General features: G+C 36.6%; 1 protein-coding gene across 3 annotated transcripts in view; it reads right to left on the bottom strand.

Moving 5' to 3' along the window:
- Window positions 1–19702, bottom strand: part of LOC135101388 (ribosomal RNA processing protein 1 homolog B-like) — a 36393-nt gene extending 16691 nt beyond the window's left edge. Inside the window, exons 1-6 of one of the 3 annotated variants that reach the window (XM_064005310.1) lie at window positions 19514–19701; window positions 17734–17813; window positions 6098–6241; window positions 2533–2778; window positions 959–1134; window positions 288–367 (exon numbers count right to left, since the gene is read on the bottom strand). In XM_064005310.1, the coding sequence (XP_063861380.1) occupies window positions 288–367; window positions 959–1134; window positions 2533–2778; window positions 6098–6241; window positions 17734–17813; window positions 19514–19625 (838 nt within the window). In that variant the 5' untranslated portion in view covers window positions 19626–19701. Of the gene's footprint in view, window positions 1–287; window positions 368–958; window positions 1135–2532; window positions 2779–6097; window positions 6242–17733; window positions 17814–18310; window positions 19470–19513 lie in introns of those variants that run through there. The other 2 variants (XM_064005312.1, XM_064005311.1) reach the window with 2 other exon arrangements.
- Window positions 19703–19982: the final 280 nt, after the last annotated feature.

Genomic DNA, 19982 nt, shown 5'->3' with positions numbered 1-19982 from the left:
CCGATTTTTTACTTGCCTGTGTTGTTATCTTCACATGCTATTAACAATAAGTTCAGGATACAGATTATGTAAATACTTTTTTTTGCATGGTTGCTGTGTTCTTATTTTTTGTAGTGTTAATATGTCAAGCTGAAAAAAAATACTGCTCCTGTATTTCATTCACATCATAAAGGGAAATTATATGGAATAAAGCAAGGCACTAGGCCAGAATTATCCAAAAGAGAAAGATTTCAAATAATTTTTCTGATGTACAATGTTAGCTTATAAGTACTGAAAACAGCACTTACTCAAATCCACCTTCAACTGAGGTATGTAGGCATCCACCCGGCCTGCCCGAGGGTCTAGAGCCACTTCCACTTCATCCATCCTAGAATCATAGAAAGCTGAATCAGACACAAGCAAATATGTTCCAATCTAAATTTTCATTAATAAAATGTTACCAGCTGTCACTAGCAGACATTACTTGATTACCATTTATATATTCACAACTGGTCTCCACTCATCCCTATCATGCAAAACCACTTATTCTTACTGCACAACTATTTTCCCTGTTCTGACTCTCTTTAAACCATCCATTCGTCCCATTCATGGTCTTCATCGTAACTTTACACCTCTCACACGTTAACCAGTCAACTTCTTTCTTCCTTCTATCCTCTCCATATCCCTAAACCAGTCACACTCCCTCCTATGCTCAATCAAGAAAATCTCTTCAAAAATAGTTCTTTACATTTCCTCCTTTCAGACACCCCATCTGTTATATTCAATCTCCTCTCCTCTGCTCTATGTTATATGCTTCAGCCCTACACAACACATTATCATAAATTTCTATATTATGTGAATAACTGTACATAAAATTTAATGTTTTATACAAAACTATCTGAATTTTTAAAACAAGCTAACAATTAAAAATTTAAGGAGGCTACTGTATGCTTTTGGATAAATGATTGAAATCTCATACAGCTCTTCACTCTCAGCATCCTCTTTAGCAGTCTCTTTAGTTTCCAAGTTTGTGTTGTCAGTTCCCTCTTCTCCACCTTCCTCTTCTTCTGCACAAAGGGTTTGACGGATCAAGTGGTGAATTATTCCTTCACGAACAAATCTTGTATAAACATTTATCTTGGTCAGTGCAAGAACCTGCAAAGAGAAATACATTGATGTACAAAAATCTTGAAAAAAAAAAAAAAATTATTAAAAAGATTTGACTAGTAGTGACTGGTTTCTTCCAATAGTGAATTTTACCACATGGTACCTTTTTGTATTCATTTTCTACCTTTTACATTCTATCCAAGGATGATACTAAGCACAGGACTTGCTCATTCTTGTCCATTTTTGCTATTTTCCAAGTTCCAATGGAGATTCAGAGGTGCAGCACTTATTTACTTCTTACAGACTGTGAGTTTCAATCAAAAAGGAGTAACTGAAGCTGAGATCAATAGTGGGCAGTATAGTTGTGGGGAATAATGCAAGTTGTCTGAAAGGTGAAACAATCTTATCTTTTAATCTTAACTGATTGACTGAACTGACTGTTTAGAAAAAAAAAGTACTTCAGAAGTTAACTTGTTCAAAATTCTAACTCGTCAATGACCAGCCCACTTTTAGCAGAAGTGCAAGAGACTAGGTACTCTAGGAGACATGAAGGAAATTCACTCTGATATTATCAAAGTAAGAATAAAAGTGCACACTCATATTGGGTCTGGTAACAGCAATGGGTGAAGAATGGAGAAAATCAGTTGCTGTTTGCAAATGACACTGCATTGGTGGCAGATAGAGAAGTTATCTAGGGTGAAGGAAACAGAAAAATTATCAGGAAGTATGAACAGACTGTTTAAAAGTAGGGCACCTGAAATGAATGTGGAGAATATTGTATGAAGGAAAAGTAGCCAGGAGTGCCAATAGAATAACAATACACCAACTCTGCCCAACAAGGATGTTGGCCTGAGTGTCAATTACACTGCTGGATACACCACTGGCTAAGGCTTATACAGGTTAACTGTAATGTGTTACTCCACATTACTATCAGAATCACTGATTCCTAACTCTTTCAATAGTGATAACAGTATCTTTTCTAACTGGGTCTACAGTACTGATTTGGAGTGGACAAAACTAGCTAATGTTTACACTTAACCATGCATCAAGATGAGAATAAATCACTTCTGTCCTTCATCCTTGTTGTATGTGTACTGGCAGAGGGAAAAATGAAAGGGATTCACTTTTGTAAGCATTGTCAACTCGTGTTCAAAACATTTTCCACCCGTTTCTGCTTGATTTTAAGGTGGGAAATTACATAGCACAAATGTGTCACTTATCAGTCCCTTAAGCCACAACCCAGTGTCACCCATCACTTAAATATGGATAAGCATAAGTGAAATTAAATCAAAGGTTGGAGACTGAAAATGTGAAAATAGTGATCAATGATTGTTGATTTCTTTTTTTTTTTTTTTTTTTTTTTTTTGCAGATAATACCATCCTGATTGCTGGAAGTCAGAGGTTACTTACTTAGTACAAACAATGTATTTTTTTTTAAGTCCTTACCTTGAAGTAAGGCTGAATCACTGCCATAACCACAGAATGCTGCAGATTCTCTCCACCAACTTTTGCCAATTCTTCTAAAATTACTTCACAAACATGAGTCTTCAGCCCCAAGGGAGTGTTGTTTACATTATCATCTGGACAAACAACAATTGCTTCTAGGATGGAGATATAGGCCATGACATTCTTCGGGTTCCAGTCACAAGCCCGTAAGTGAGTGAAAATATGCCGCAAAAATCTTCTCACAAACTGCAAATGAAACAAACTGCTATTGAGGAACACTATGAGATTTCTTTATCATTCTTTTACATCCCCTGAGAGAGAGAGAGAGAGAGAGAGAGAGAGAGAGAGAGAGAGAGAGAGAGAGAGAGAGAGAGAGAGAGAGAGAGAGAGAGAGAGAGAGAGAGAGAGAGAGAGAGAGAGAGAGAGAGAGAGAGAGAGAGAGAGAGAGAGAGAGAGTAACATGTCACATCCATACCAGTTAACATGATCTTCTCTACATCCAATATGAGGGAATTTTCACTTTCCAATTCAACAGAGAAAATATTGATATTCTAAACTGACTCACAAGATGACTATTTAATTACCAATGATCCTATCTTTGTTTTTTCTTAAGCCTTAAAGTAAATGTATAAAGCAATGTATTCATGACACAGAAAACACCCACATCAATCTAAATGAAACCTTCCATCTTATCACATCCTGATGTAGTTCTAGGCTCATCAAGACCATTCTTTTTATTATTCTTTCTCCATCAAAAACTGAGATTCCTATCATATCTCCAAATTCAGATTCACCCTTATCTTTCAATAATTTCTTTCAAAGTTGACATATTTCTCACAAACATTTCCTCCATCACTCCCCTTTTAAGTTTCAGTCATACTCTATAGCCACACATTCAACAATTCAGGGTTCAGGAAGAACACAATCTCCCCTCCCACTTACGCCTTATATCATTAGAGAAAATCTAGAGAGAAGAGAGGGTTCTCAGTCATCTTGGTCTATCTGTTTTAGTTGTCTGGACACATACTTTACACCCTATGTCTTAGTAGAGGTTATATGGCTAACAAATCAAGCGCATTTATTATAGGTAGAATAGATTACAGTATAGATGTCAGTGATGTTGTCACATTCCAAACTTCATAATTTATGGCAAAAAGTACTATACATGAATAAATATCTTGTAATGACATATTTTGATTAGAAATTCCAAACATGCTGGTATTAGAACATACACATTTTCTGTTCCTTACATTGTTGGATTTATTCATATATTTTTTCATCAAAGCTTAATTCACATCACCTTTGCTATCTGATATCTACCTTAATACACAAAGAATCTCTTTATTAAAGATTAAGTTTTTAGTACTTTGTCATGAGTATTGTCATGTTATTGGCCGAGCTTACCTTGAATGGGATCACGTTTTTTTAGTGTCCCTCGTGTCCCGGTTACCTGCCATTCGGGCATTATCCTTATTATTGTTATAAGTAGTGTAAGGCTTATTTACCCATTTTATATCATGTAGTATTATTCTCTTCATAATTTAAGTATATGTATGTATGTATAAAGAAGGAAGTATAATTGAGGTGGAAATACGTTGAAAACATGGGGAGCTTGAGTGGGCAACAACACATTCCAAGGAGGGGAAGGCAGAGCGCCTTAGGTCGTGAGGTATATCGGAGGGAAGGCATCTCTCAGGGAAGGATCTTGGTGTGGATTGGTGATGGACTGAGTTTGTGGAGGTATTAGTGGTGTAGCGGTATAACCTTGATATCCAGGATCAGGTTAGTGAGTCTTTTGTGGTACCAAGAGCTCTTGTCCGCTGAAATTCGGTTTTTGAGTTGTGCCGGTGACGCTGTTGGAAGGGGTCATAGGTCAAACTGGCAGCCATTTTGTGAGTGGAGGTTGACCTTGGAAGTTGGTGTTGTGGTGTATTGGTGATTTTGTGGATGATGTTATGGTGTTATGGGTAATCTTTGGTGATGATGGTAATCTCCTGTGAGGCTTGAGGAGGTGAAATACGGGAATTATTGTCTGGGGATGCGGTAATGGCGTCTGAGTAAATTCCTGCTGTTGAGGGGAATATTTCTGTGACTGGTGGAGGTGTAAATGGGTTCTGGTGTTGTGGGAAGTGACGAGAACGTCATGTAGTAACGTGTACTATCTCATTTTGTTTGTGAATTATTATTAGTGTTAATATATGTGTTTGTAACATAGAATAATCGTGTTTTCTACTCCCCCAACATTAATCTGGTATTAGAGGTGATTCCAGGTGTGCTGAGTCAAGGTAAAGGTAGAGTGAGAGATAATTCTGGCGATTTCGGATAGGTCAGGTAGGCACTCGAAGCCTTTAAAAATCCAGATCTTTAAAACTTTCCGGGATCAGTGTAACGTCCACTTTCTTGGAAAGATAACCGGGATCGTACGATCGTAAGTAAGCGATCATGACAGTATATATACAGTGGTACCTTGACTTCCAAGTTTAATTTGTTCCATGACTGAGCTCATAACTCAATCTGCTTGAATGTCAAACCAATTTTCCCCATTGAAATTAACTGAAATGTCATTAATCTGTTCTAGCCCCAAAAAAACATCCTAACTTTTTTTTTTACATGATTTTGAATGCAATAAACAATAACCAACCTCTGTTTACTGAATTTCAGGTATAATGACCCCTTTAAGGCTATCGAACACTTGTTTAATTCCATGAAACCTTGTAGATTATGGAGTATTTCAAAATTATGGAATGCTAGCTTTATTTTATGAACATCCTAGGTCTTACTTAAAATGTTGGAGAGTTGGCTGACACACTGTCAACTGCATGTTCAAGAGACAAATTGCAGCTTTGTGACAGCCAGTGAGTGACCTCAACAATGCCCAATAACCCCCCTCCCACCTCTCTCTCTCTCTCTCTCTCTCTCTCTCTCTCTCTCTCTATGTGCATGTGTGTGTGTTAACTTATCTGTGTGAGGAGAGAGAGAGAGAGAGAGAGAGAGAGAGAGAGAGAGAGAGAGAGAGAGAGAGAGAGAGAGAGAGAGAGAGAGAGAGAGAGAGAGAGAGAGAGAGAGAGAGAGAGAGAGAGAGAGAGAGAGAGAGAGAGAGAGAGAGAGTTGTGTCACTGGCCAATGTCAAGGTCACTTATGGGCTGTCACACCCACAATTCATCTCTCTCTCTCCCCCCCTCATATGTGTTAGTTATATCGAGCATTTCCTGTAAGAAAAAATGTATTTATAAATAACAAATGTATAAAAACGCATGAAGTGAATGAGTGAGACAAGGAATGCTGGGTGATTGTTGTGGTGCTCACTGTGCCAACTAGCAGAGGTGTATTTGAAGCTCACTCATATCTTGGATTCTGGCTCACAACTAAAAAAGTTGGGGCACTCGTAAGTCAAGGTACCACTGAATTCGTGTTTCAGAATTGATACACACACACACACACACACACACACACACACACACACACACACACACACACACACACATATATATATAAAAGCAAACTTAGAAGACTAGACAATTGTTATCATAGGCTTAGATTCATTAATAAGGTAAAGCACACCTACCATCATGTACTTGTCAATACGAAAGACATCAATCCCATTCCACTCCCTAGCAAAGGTAAGAAAGCCTGCTTTGATGAAGTTCTTGCAGTCTTCCTCATTGTTGATGTAGTGGATGAGACCACTTATGTTCTCAGCAACAGCCTCCTGTATTTGAAACTTGAGTATTAGTTACAATATAGAATAAAAAAAAGTTAAAGAAACTTGGGCATGTGGAGTAGAATATGGTAACAAGAATTCATGGGTGCAAAAGGTGAAAGGATGACTGCAATACTGAGAAAGGAATACAATGTTAGAGAAACCATTTATCACCCAGGATGATAAAAGATGCATGAACCTGTAGTGTCAAATGCACACATTTTTGCATATCTATCTCCAGGTAAGTTAATGGAGCATCAAGAGTGTGTGTGTGTATATATATATATATATATATATATATATATATATATATATATATATATATATATATATATATATATATATATATATATATATATATATATATATATATATATATATAAGGCATTGAGAAGAAGAAGCAGCCAAACAACTCCTCGGATCAAAATAGTTTTATTGTATAATTTTATTTTCCCATCCCTCTTCTATTTTAGAGAAAAGAAAGGGAGAGAGCTTGTTGAATACTAACATGGTGAATCTCCCTTGCAAATGAACATTCAACCTTATTGATGTGGCAGATACAGAGCATTGCTGGGATGAATCAGGCAGCATGTCAAATGCTCCAATAATTGCCTGAATGCGCTTCCCACCTCACGCTCAACTAATCACCATGTGTGTTCTGTGATGTGTGGCCAGGGATCACTTTCCTTCCTGCTCTTTCTTAGTCATACACTGGAATTAGTCTTGACATCATGCTTCTTTTTATCTACATTACAGTTCTCCCATTGCACGATGCATGATACTAGCAGTCAGAATGCTACTTCTAGCCAGAGTTGGAAAAAAAACCCTATTTTTTTTTAATCCAAGCCAGTTTTTTTTTTTCGGGGGAGGGGGGAGGGTTTTGTTGTTTTTTGGAGGAATTATTTATTTTTTGTTTATTGCTCATATTCACATGTAAATCTGTTTAAATAAGCATTTAAAAAGTAATATAGAACGAAACAAAAAGTTTGAAGTTTTTTTTCCATGTAGGAAGGACACTGGCCAAAAGCAACAAAAATCGAAAACACCCACTGAGGTGCTGGTCCCCAAACAGAGTCAAAAACAGTCATCAAAAATTAAAGTGTCTTGAAACCACCCTCTTGAAAGAGTTCAAGTCATATGAAGGAAGAACTACAGAAGCAGGAAGGGAGTTGCAGAGTTTACCAGAGAAAGGGGTAAATGACTGAGAATGCTAGTTTACTCTTGCATTAAAGAGCTGGACACAATAGGGGTGAGAGGAAGAAGAAAGTCTTGTGCAGCCAGGTCATGGAAGGAGGGGAGGCATGTAGTTAGCAAGATCAGATGAGTAGTTAGCATGAGAACAGGTGTAGAAGATAGCAAGAGATGCAACATTGCAGCAATGAGAGAGAGGCTGAAGACAGTCAGTCAGAGGAGAGGGGTTGATAAGACGAAAAGCTTTTGATTCCATCCTGACTAAAGGAGTGGTATGAGTGGAGCCCCCACCATACATGTGAAGCATACTTCATAAATATATGGATAAGGCCCCTGTAAAGAATTAGCAGCTGGAGGGATGAAAAAAACTGGTGGAGAGAACTCAGAATGCCTAACTTCATAGAAGATGTTTTTGCTAGAGATGAGATGTGAAGTTTCCAATTTAGATTATAAGTAAAAGACAGACCAAGGATATTCAGCGTAGAAGAGGGGGACAGTTGAGTGTCACTGAAGAAGAGGGGACAGTTATCTGAAAGGTTATGTTATGATGATAGATGGAGGAATTGAGCTTTTGAGACATTGAACAATACTAAGTTTGCTCTGCCCCAATAAGAAATTTTAGAGAGATCAGAAGTCAGGCGTTCTGTGGCTTCCCTGCAAGAACTGTTTACTTCCTGAAGGGTTGGACACCTATGAAAAGACATGGAAAGTACAAGGTGGTATCATCAGTGTAGGAGTGGATAGGACAAGAAGTTTGGTTTAGATTAATGATGAATAATATGAAGAGAGTGGGTGAAAGGACAGAACACTGAGGAACACCACTGTTAATAGATTTGGAAGAACAGTGACCATCTGCCACAGCAGCAATCGAATGGTAAAAAAAGGAAACTTGAGACAAAATTAAAGAGAGAGGAAAGAAGCCATGGGAGAATAATTTGGAAATCAAAGCTTTGTGCCAAATTCTATTAAAAGCTTTTGATATGCCTAAGCCAACAGCAAAAGTTTCACCAAAATCCCTAAAAGAGGATGAACAAGATCCAGTAAGGAAAGCCAGATCACCAGTAGAGCAGTCTCGATGGAACCCATACTGGCAATCAGATAGAAGGTTGTGAAATGATAGATGCTTAAGAATCTTCCTGTTGAGGATAGATTCAAAACTGGATGGCTGGAAATTAAAGCAATAAGATGATAGTTTGAGGGATTAGAATGGTCACCCTTTTTAGGAACAGGATGAATGTAGGCAAACTTCCAGCAAGGAAAGGTAGATGTTGACAGACAAAGTTGGAAGAGTTTGACTTGGCAAGGTGCAAGCATGAAGGCAGAATTTGGAGGACAACAGCAGGGACCCCATCAGGTCCATAAGCCTTCTGAAGGTTAAGGCCAGCAAGGGTATGGAAAACATCTTTATGGGAAGCATGAAGTAGTCAGAGGATGGAGGAGAGAGAGGAACAAGCCCTGAATCCTCCAAGATAGAGTTATAACAAAAGTTTGAGCAGAGTTCGGCTTTAGAAATAGATGAGATGGCAGTGGTGCTATCAGGGTGAAATAAAGGAGGGAAAGATGAAGAAGCAAAGTTATTGGAGATGTATTTAGTTAGGTGCCAGAAGTTATGAAGGGAGTCAGATCTTGAAAGATTTTGACACTATTACTGGAGAACAAGACACTTGTCTAGGTGATGCTGATACAGGTTGGTCTGGTTAGACAAAGCCTGTGTTAACTTGTACTGTAAAGGAAATGAACTGGTCAGGCTTGACTACTTTTACATTTTTTACGTATAAGTACATATATTGACTTTATTTATCAAAATGACATAAAACTTTACTATAATTTTTTATGAGTACTTTTATGTATACACCTACAATACCAGTAATTAAGGTCATATTCAAGTCATTCAAAATGCCAAGCAATTTCATTTTATTCTATTTTATTACTTCTGTGGTTAGGGCATACTCTACTGATAATTTTGAGATTAAATAAATTTTCATAGCACAGGAGGTTCAGGAGTTAAAGCATTTTTAGAGATAGAAAAATTTGACTGCGATTATCTCCATTTTCTCTTTTTGGCGCTTGGCCGGTTCTACTTCTCAGTGCTTCACACACACACACACACACACACACACACACACACACACACACACACACACACAAAACACACAAAACACACACACAATATATATATATATATATATATATATATATATATATATATATATATATATATATATATATATATATATATATATATATATATATATATATATATATATCTTCCGAGTTTTCCACCATCTGGCTACGACTACAGAGTCATTCTCATACTAAATTTATCTGTGCTGTATACCTCTCTCCTAACTCCTCTGACTGTAAGAAATTCTTTGACTACTTAACTTCCAAAGTGGAGCACATTCTGACCCTCTTCCCTTTTGCAGAGATCTCCATTCTTGGAGACTTCAATGTTCACCACCAGCTTTGGCTTTCCTCTCCCTTCACTGACCATCCTGGTGAACTAGCCTACAACTTTGCTATCCTCCATGACCTAGAGCAATTGGTGCAACACCCTACTCATATTCCTGACCGTCTTGGAGATACGCCCAACATTCTTGACCTTTTCCTGACCTCTAATCCTTCTGCTTATGCTGTCACCCTTTCTTCTCCGTTGGGCTCCTCTGATCACAATCTTATATCTTTATCTTGTCCTATCACTCCAGTCCCTCCTCAGGATCCCCCTAAACAAAGGTGCCTCTGGCGTTTTGCCTCTGCTAGTTGGGGGGACCTGAGGAGGTATTTTGCTAATTTTCCTTTGAATGACTACTGCTTCCGTGTCAGAGACCCGTCTTTATGTGCTGAGCGCATAACTGAGGTGATAGTGTCTGGCATGGAGGCGTACATTCCTCACTCCTTTTCTCGTCCTAAACCTTCTAAACCTTGGTTTAACACAGCTTGTTCTCGTGCTATACATGATAGAGAGGTGGCCCACAAAAGGTACTTAAGCCTTCCATTACCAGAATCTCATGCACTTTATATTTCTGCCCGGAACCATGCCAAGTCTGTTCTCCAACTAGCCAAAAATTCCTTCATTAACAGAAAATGTCAAAACGTTTCAAGATCTAACTCCCCTCGTGATTTCTGGCATCTTGCCAAAAATATCTCCAATAACTTTGCTTCTTCTTCTTTCCCTCCTCTACTTCAACCAGATGGCACCACTGCTATCACATCTATTTCTAAAGCTGAACTCTTTGCTCAAACCTTCGCTAAAAAACTCTACCTTGGACGATTCTGGGCTTGTTCCTCCCTCTCCTCCACCCTCTGACTACTTCATGCCACCTATTAAAATTCTTCGCAATGATGTTTTCCATGCCCTCGCTGGCCTAAACCCTCGGAAGGCTTATGGACCTGATGGGGTCCCTCCTATTGTTCTCCGAAACTGTGCCTCCGTGCTTGCACCTTGCCTAGTCAAACTCTTTCAGCTCTGTCTGTCAACATCTACCTTTCCTTCTTGCTGGAAGTTTGCCTACATTCAGCCTGTTCCTAAAAAGGGTGACCGTTCTAATCCCTCAAACTACCGTCCTATTGCTTTAATTTCCTGCTTATCTAAAGTTTTTGAATCTATCCTCAACAGGAAGATTCTTAAACATCTATCACTTCACAACCTTCTATCTGATCGCCAGTATGGGTTCCGTCAAGGCCTCTCTACTGGTGATCTTCTGGCTTTCCTTACTGAGTCTTGGTCATCCTCTTTTAGAGATTTTGGTGAAACTTTTGCTGTTGCCTTGGACATATCAAAAGCCTTTGATAGAGTCTGGCACAAAGCTTTGATTTCCAAACTACCCTCCTACGGTTTCTATCCTTCTCTCTGTAACTTCATCTCAAGTTTCCTTTCTGACCGTTCTATTGCTGCTGTGGTAGACGGTCACAGTTCTCCTAAATCTATTAACAGTGGTGTTCCTCAGGGTTCTGTCCTGTCATCCACTCTCTTCTTATTATTCATTAATGATCTTCTAAACCAAACTTCTTGTCCTATCCACTATGCTGATGATACCACCCTGCACTTTTCCACGTCTTTTCATAGACGTCCAACCCTTCAGGAGGTAAACATATCACGCAGGGAAGCCACAGAACGCCTGACTTCTGATCTTTCTAAAATTTCTGATTGGGGCAGAGCAAACTTGGTATTGTTCAATGCCTCAAAAACTCAATTCCACCATCTATCAACTCGACACAACCTTCCAGACAACTATCCCCTCTTCTTCAATGACACTCAACTGTCTCCCTCTTCTACACTGAACATCCTCGGTCTGTCCTTTACTTATAATATGAACTGGAAACTTCACATCTCATCTCTAGCTAAAACAGCTTCTATGAAGTTAGGTGTTCTCAGATGTCTCCGCCAGTTTTTCTCACCCCCCCAGCTGCTAACTCTGTACAAGGGCCTTATCTGTCCATGTATGGAGTATGCTTCACATGCTTGGGGGGGTTCCACTCATACTGCTCTTCTAGACAGGGTGGAATCAAAAGCTTTTCATCTCATCAACTCCTCTCCTCTAACTGACTGTCTTCAGCCTCTCTCTCACCGCCGCAATGTTGCATATCTAGCTGTCTTCTACCGCTATTTTCATGCCAACTGCTCTTCTGATCTTGCTAACTGCATGCCTCCCCTCCTTCCGCGGCCTCGCTGCACAAGACTTTCTTCTTTCTCTCACCCCTATTCTGTCCACCTCTCTAACGCAAGAGTTAACCAGTATTCTCAATCATTCATCCCTTTCTCTGGTAAACTCTGGAACTCCCTGCCTGTTTCTGTATTTCCACCTTCCTATGACTTGAATTCCTTCAAGAGGGAGGTTTCAAGACACTTATCCACCAATTTTTGACCACTGCTTTGACCCTTTTTTTGGGACTGGCATTTCAGTGGGCATTTTTTTTTATTAGATTTTTGTTGCCCTTGGCCAGTATCCTTCCTACATAAAAAAAAAAAAAAAAAAAATTTATATATATATATATATATATATATATATATATATATATATATATATATATATATATATATATATATATATAATACACACACACACACACACACACACACACACACACAAAGTAGGGTACATGACAACACACGATTGTTATACAATTGCAATAACGCACTGAAATTTTAATATTTAATTGAAATAACAAACCAAAAACTGGCATAATGAACTCGCCACTCATGCAAGCATTGAAATTTTAATAAATGCTTAATTGGAACGACGAACCAAAACTTGCTAGACGAACTTACCATTTGTGCAAAAACTGAAATTTTAATAAATATTTCATCGGAGTAACAAACTAAAACTTGCATGACTAACTCATCAGCTGCTGTGTGAGATGCTGCTCACCCATTCGGTGCCTGTCCCTTCCTCTCCTTTTTTTCTTTTCCCTCCCTACTTTCATCTGGTCTTAAACCTCTCTCCATCACCTCCCCTTTCGCTTCATCTTTTCTCACTCTTTCTCATTCTCGTTTACGTAATTCCATTTTTATTCCCATGTCTTTCTATTTAGCAATCCTTAGGATTGTTCTTACTTTGAGAGAGAGAGAGAGAGAGAGAGAGAGAGAGAGAGAGAGAGAGAGAGAGAGAGAGAGAGAGAGAGAGAGAGAGAGAGAGAGAGAGAGAGAGAGAGAGAGAGAGGAAATTAGTGCAAAATAAAAAACTGTGTACACTACAGCAACTGTTTTCAAGACCGAAGACAACAGGAGCTTCTGATGACTCATCATTTTGAAGTTGCTGTTTATTTACAATGGTATTTTGCATAAAATTCTAAGGCCTTTGTTTTTGTATCTGACATGTAGGATGACCTACTTTTTTCAGGATGATTCAAGTGCTGTCTTATATGCTAAAATATATGGTACTTCATGTTTTCTTTTACTGTATTTTTTCTATACATAATTTAGGTTATTTTCATTCAATTATATGTTTAGGGCACAACATACACTTAAAAAAAAGAAGGGGGAATGGGTGAGGGGTGAATTTTGGGACCAGGAACGGGTGAATTCTTTTTACATAAATATGAATGGAATAAGATGCTTCCCAATTCAAACAGCAAAAAATAAATTAATTAATTAATTAATAAATGAATAAATAAATAAATAAAATTAATTAATTAATTGATTAATAAATAAATAAATAAATAAATAAATAAATAAATGAATAAATTTGAATCGTGAGGTACCACTGTATATATCAATCAACAGCGTGTTTTTTTGGTGTCTTAATTTTTCTTTTAAAATTGAAATATGGTTATCATCCACATACCACTCCTATTATTATTATCTACAGCTACCACTGTATATATAAATGAAGTGTGTTTTTTTGGTGTCTTATTTTTTTTCTTTTAAAATTTCAATATGGTTATTATCTACATACCACTCCTAAGAATTATAAAAAAAAATATTTTACAGATATACAATAATTTTTGTTTAGGTCAGGAACATATCCTTATTATCAGATAGAAATTTTTAACACACTTTAATGAATGATGTTTACTTTTTATAAAAATCTTCATCCACTTTTCATGTATTAATCATCTGTAACATTAGAGAAAATTTTTCTTCACAAAATTTATTTTTTATAGGTCTAAACCATAATAAAAAAAAAGTTAGTAAATTTTCAATCTCAAGAGATAAGGATATGTTCCTTACTTAAAGAAGAACATTTGCATATTTGTAAAATAAGATTCTTAGAGTGGTGCATAGATTAGTATATTTCATTTTTAGAAAAAAATAAAAAATATATAAAAAAATAAGATACTAAGATACTAAAAAGATCCACTTTACTGATATATACTTTTTATATGAATATTTTTCTACTGTTTATGATTTAATCATCTGTGATCTTAGAGGAAAATTTTTATTGCAACTTTCAAAATTTATTTGGAGATCTGCACCTTAATAAAGGAACTGCACTACAGTAATCCCTTGCCATATCACAATTCAGCCATCATTCCCTAACTATATCATAGATTTTTCTGGCTAATATATGTAAATTTATATCATGGACTCCTCAATATATCGCAGGTTTCTGCAGCTGATAAGTATTTATATTTTTTAGATTTTAATTATTTATGTGATAAAATAAACATTTTCTAGCTTAAAAATTAATAAACTAATAAATAAAAATACAATATTGTAATTCATAGAAGCTCCGTACCCTTGATTTCAGCAGATAAGACACCTTTTAAGATAAGACAACCCCCAAATTTTGGTTTGAATTTAATTGTTTTTAGCTGATAATGCTTGTGTAAGACGACACCCAAACTACCAAACCATCTGTGGTGAAGTTTAGGTCAGTGAGCATCAGACAGCTGAAATGGTGATATACCAGTACAATGAATAAAATACCTTCTTCATCTTCAAGTGCAAAACTAAACCTAAAATGAAATTCCCACCAGGTGCTTTTGTACATTTTCATGAAAAAGGATGGATGGATGAGGATGGTGTAAAATTATGGATAGGCAATGTGCGGTACGATCAGTTTTCCTAAACATAAACCAACCCTTGCCTTGCGCTTCCTGCATGTGTCGAACTGTCAGCTGTAATTTTCTCCTATACATTGTCATCACCTACATTGTTCAGTATTGCACAGCTCATCATCATCAATCAAGTTGTATCTTTACAGGTAAGTGTACTGAATTTAAGGCGTTTAAGAGTGCAGAAAAGGTTTAAAGTGTGGGGAGAGTTTATAGAAGCTTAAATATATAAAAATAATAAAATAAATATATATAAATTATAAAAAAAATATATAAAATATATACAGTACAGTAGTTTCTACTTTGCAGATTTTCACCTACAATGGGGGGGGGCGGAGTTGGAACAACACCTGTGATAGTCGAGGGATTACTGTAGATTTTTTTTTTATAATATATAAATTGCAGTATATTTGTTTAACATTAAAATCTGTAAGGAGAAATCTTTCAAACTAAACCTTACATATATATATATATATATATATATATATATATATATATATATATATATATATATATATATATATATATATATATGTTACAGTCAATACCTGAATCCAGACAATTTGTAAAGTGACTTATTTTTTCAGGCAATTTGTGAACTGCCTAACCTAACCTAACCTAACCTAACCTAACCTAACCTAACCTAACCTATAACCTTATAGGTTAGGTTAGGTTAGGTTAGGTTAGGTTAGGTTAGGTTAGGTTAGGTTAGGTTAGGTTAGGTTAGGTTAGGCAGTTCACAAATTGCCTGAAAAAATAAGTCACTTTACAAATTGTCTGGATTCAGGTATTGACTGTAACATATATATATATATATATATATATATATATATATATATATATATATATATATATATATATATATATATATTATTATATATATTATTATATATATTATATATTATATATATTATTATATTATATCATGTATACATATTTATTTAGTGGTAAATAAATATTATATATATTATATATATATATATATATATATATATATATATATATATATATATATATATATATATATATATATATATATATATATATATATATATATATATATATATATATATATATATATATATATATATATATATATATATATATATATATATATATATATATATATATATATATATATATATATATATATATATATATATATATATATATATATATATATATATATATATATATATATATATATATATATATATATATATATATATATATATATATATATATATATATATATATATATATATATATATATATATATATATATATATATATATATATATATATATATATATATATATATATATATATATATATATATAAAATTTTCACAGTCATGGAAGATGCGACCTGCCTGTAGAAATCAAAGTGCATGGTGATTGCAATTCTCAAGGACAAAGAACCTCAGAAATCATCTGTATCTGTTTTTAGTGATTTCTAGCACCTGAGCCACCTGTTCCTTCCACTCCCACACCATTTCCCCAATTCACTGTGCCTCAGGCAATCCTGTGTAAGCGGGATTTTTGCATTTACTTTTTTTTACTGGGCTTGTTGCTTTTGTATCCAGCTGCTTTTATCCTGCACATTACTATTACTAAGCACTGAGGAAAGGGCTAGGATAATCACCCTACAAGAGGAAAATGTGTCAATTAAAAATTGCATGAACTGGCTGCCACAAAGCTACTATCCTGCGCATCTTAGCAGCCTCTTGTGAGCTCACACCAGGCATCATACCACCCCCAAAACCCCATCCTGGATGCTCTAAGAAAACAAGTGAGAGGATTGATTTGTTGCTGAAGAGGGAGGTGATAAAAAAAAATCCCTTCACTTCAACTCCAGAATTGATTGAAAGGCATTCTCAGCTACTAAAAAACATAAGCCAATGAACTGTATGATGAAACTGCAGAAGGACTTAGGTCTTTCTTCTCACCATGCAGCAGTAAAACCACTTCTGTCATCCAAGATGATGAAAAAACAAGTTGTTTGCCAAGAAATATGAACACTGGGAAGAAAATGACTGGATGAATGTGTTATTTAGTGATGAGTTCCTTCTGTATACAGAGAGTGAAGGGTGCATGTATTAGGAGGCCAGTGGGGTCCAACAGGTTTGCCTCACAGTACACAGTGAAAAATGTGAAACATTGTGATTATGTTTAGTGGTGGGGGGGAGTTGTACTTCTTGCCAGTAATTATCTCAAGGTATTAAAAGAGCACATGTTACCATTTTTTGAGAATCATGAGGGGGCCATGTTTATGCATGATGGTGAACCCTGTCATTAAACCTAGACTGGTGTCTGACTACTTAAAAAATGTAAATATTCCCATCCTGGATTGGCCTGGAAACTCCCCAGAACTGAATCCTATTGAGAACCATGTCACTCCACAGATGAGCACATCCACCACCATACTGAAGGAAGGCAAAATGAAGCTTTGACAAGACCTAGATAAGGATTATTTAGCAAATTTGGCTAGATCCATGCCTAGAATACTCCTATAAGTAATCAAGAGCAATGGTAAAATGACAAAATAGTAATTTGTGATTTAGTTTATAGTATATTTTCCATATCCCCTTTATTTTATTATTTTTGTCTATTTACAGATCACATTTTCCATGACCATGATTATATATATATATATATATATATATATATATATATATATATATATATATATATATATATATATATATATATATATATATATATATATATATATATATATATATACACACACACACACACACACACACACACACACACACACACACACACACACACACACACACACACACCCACCTGCACCAGAGGCTTATCTGCCATATACATACAGTAGAAAAGACCCTTCCACAGTTTGAGGGCATCCTCTCTTGATATTGCTGGAAGAATCAAAACTGGTTATTGTCAATTGAAGTAAGTGTGCATATCATGCAATTTTCAGTCTTCCAATAATCAATTCATCTACCTATCTATGTAAAAGTCTCAGTCTGATAATATGAAATATAAATTGTCTTTTTATTATGCTAGGTTAGGTTAACATCCTAGTGCGGGGGTCCAGGGGGGGATGCAGCCCCACCGGCTAGAATAGGTTATGCTAGGTAAGATTAACGTCCAAGCAGGAGGGGTTTAGGGGCTAGGATAGGTTAGGGAAATTCAAAATACTTAGGTAAATTTCCTTAGATTTTTTAATGCCCTTATTTCACATATTTTTCATCCTCCCAAAACCCCCAATTCCCTACAGGCCCCCAAGCTTGTTTGAGGGGTTAGGGAGTGTTGGGGTGGAATGGGAGGGGATGGACTTCTTATCAAGAAATACCCTAACCTGACCTAGCATAACCTAACAAGGGACCTCAAAAATTATACTGTTATGCCTTACCAGTGTGGTGTGGAGATTCTCAGGACAATGGAGGTGGGTACAGTTTGGCAGCTTCCTTAATAAACGCATGGAACCTCTTCCTTATGTCTGTATATCGCATCTTAACCATTGTATTGCTGTTGCTAAATATCTCACATAGTGACTTCTTTTCCTGCTGAACACTGGCACTGTTCGCTCTACCTACCTCCACTGGGTAGCCATATTAACAAATGACAGCGAGCCTCTATCAGAATGCCTGACATGTCTCTAAAACAAATGAAAAGTGTAACTGAACCTACCATGGAAAGTCATAACTGGCAGCCTCAGGAATGGCCTCACAAGTGGCAGCTTGTGATTGGAGGGATCAGCTGCATAGATACCATGAAATCCTAATATGCCACTACCCAAAAATCCCAGTTATAAACAAGAGAAAATCATTTCAGTATTTACTCTTGACTGGTGCTGAGCTTGCTGGACTTGGAAAATATCAAATTTCTCCACACTTACAAGTGCTATTACAGCCATACTTAACATGTGTCCCCCAATTTTTTTACATTTTCAGCAACGTCACCAAACCCTTCTTCATGACATTTGAGTTTTGTGCTTGTAGGTAACACAGATGCGATATCCAGATTAACCCAGGTTAGATTAGGTTAGGTTATGCTTGGTTAGGTTAATGTCCTAGTGGGGAAGGGGGGTCCAGGGGAGGCACAGCCCCACCAGCTAGGTTAGGTTATGCTAAGTTAGATTAACGTCCAAGCAGGAGGAGTCTAGGGGCTCGGATAGGTTAGGGAAATTCGAATTAAGGTAAATTTCCTTAGATTTTTTAACGCCCTTATTTCACTTTTCATTCCCCCCGAAAACCCCTGATTTTCCACAGGCCCCAAGCTTGTTTGAGAGGTTAGGGGGGTTGGGGGTGGAATGGGGAGGGAACGAACTTCTTATCAAGAAATACCGCCTTCTGAATTTTCTTATTGATATTTAGCAACGCTTATACAAGTAACAATACTGAACTACATTAGGTATATGATGTATTAAAAGAATGTTAGGAAGCGGCTGTGTGCACAAGTGTTAGGAGGCACCTTAACTTTTATTCAATTATTGTGAGCTTCGTAAAGCAAAGCTCACCAAAACTCTAACCCACACTACCACCGTGTGGTGAACGAGACTAAGCGAGTACAAACACACGACGATGGCCAGTAAATGGTCACCTACACAACTTACCTGGTCCATTACTAGACTTTAAGCGTAGATATTTTCTCAGTTTTTTGAGGGCTCGATCTCTCACTTTCTTTTCATTGTCTGCCAGACGCTGGGCAAATAGTATTTCCTTCATGGTCAACCCAATGTGGTCGAACACGTGCAGCTGCGGCGGCGGTCACGACGTGGTGTTGACGCTCCTGGTCTTGAGCTTGAAGGTACTACTGTTGGCGTCTCACGGAGTTACATTTATTATGCGCCATCACAGTCATATTACAAACCCCAGTCACCCAAAAACTTGCGACTTCACACACCTATAAAATAGTTTCCTAACACTGTTATTTGATGTAAAGAGAAACTGATGTCTCCATCTTCTGAGAAAATTTTGCCTTTCAGTATAAATTTGGTGTATTTTTTCTAACTTATTTCCCTTCGAAAGAGCTTTTTTTTTTTTTTTTTTTTTTTTTTGTCGTCCAAGATCACGCTCAATGAA

This window comes from Scylla paramamosain, chromosome 6 (genome assembly GCF_035594125.1).
Source record: "Scylla paramamosain isolate STU-SP2022 chromosome 6, ASM3559412v1, whole genome shotgun sequence".
NCBI classification, from domain to species: Eukaryota; Metazoa; Arthropoda; class Malacostraca; order Decapoda; family Portunidae; genus Scylla; species Scylla paramamosain.
The sequence above is the reverse complement of the archived record's forward strand: the minus strand, read 5'-3'. Positions and strand labels throughout refer to the sequence as shown.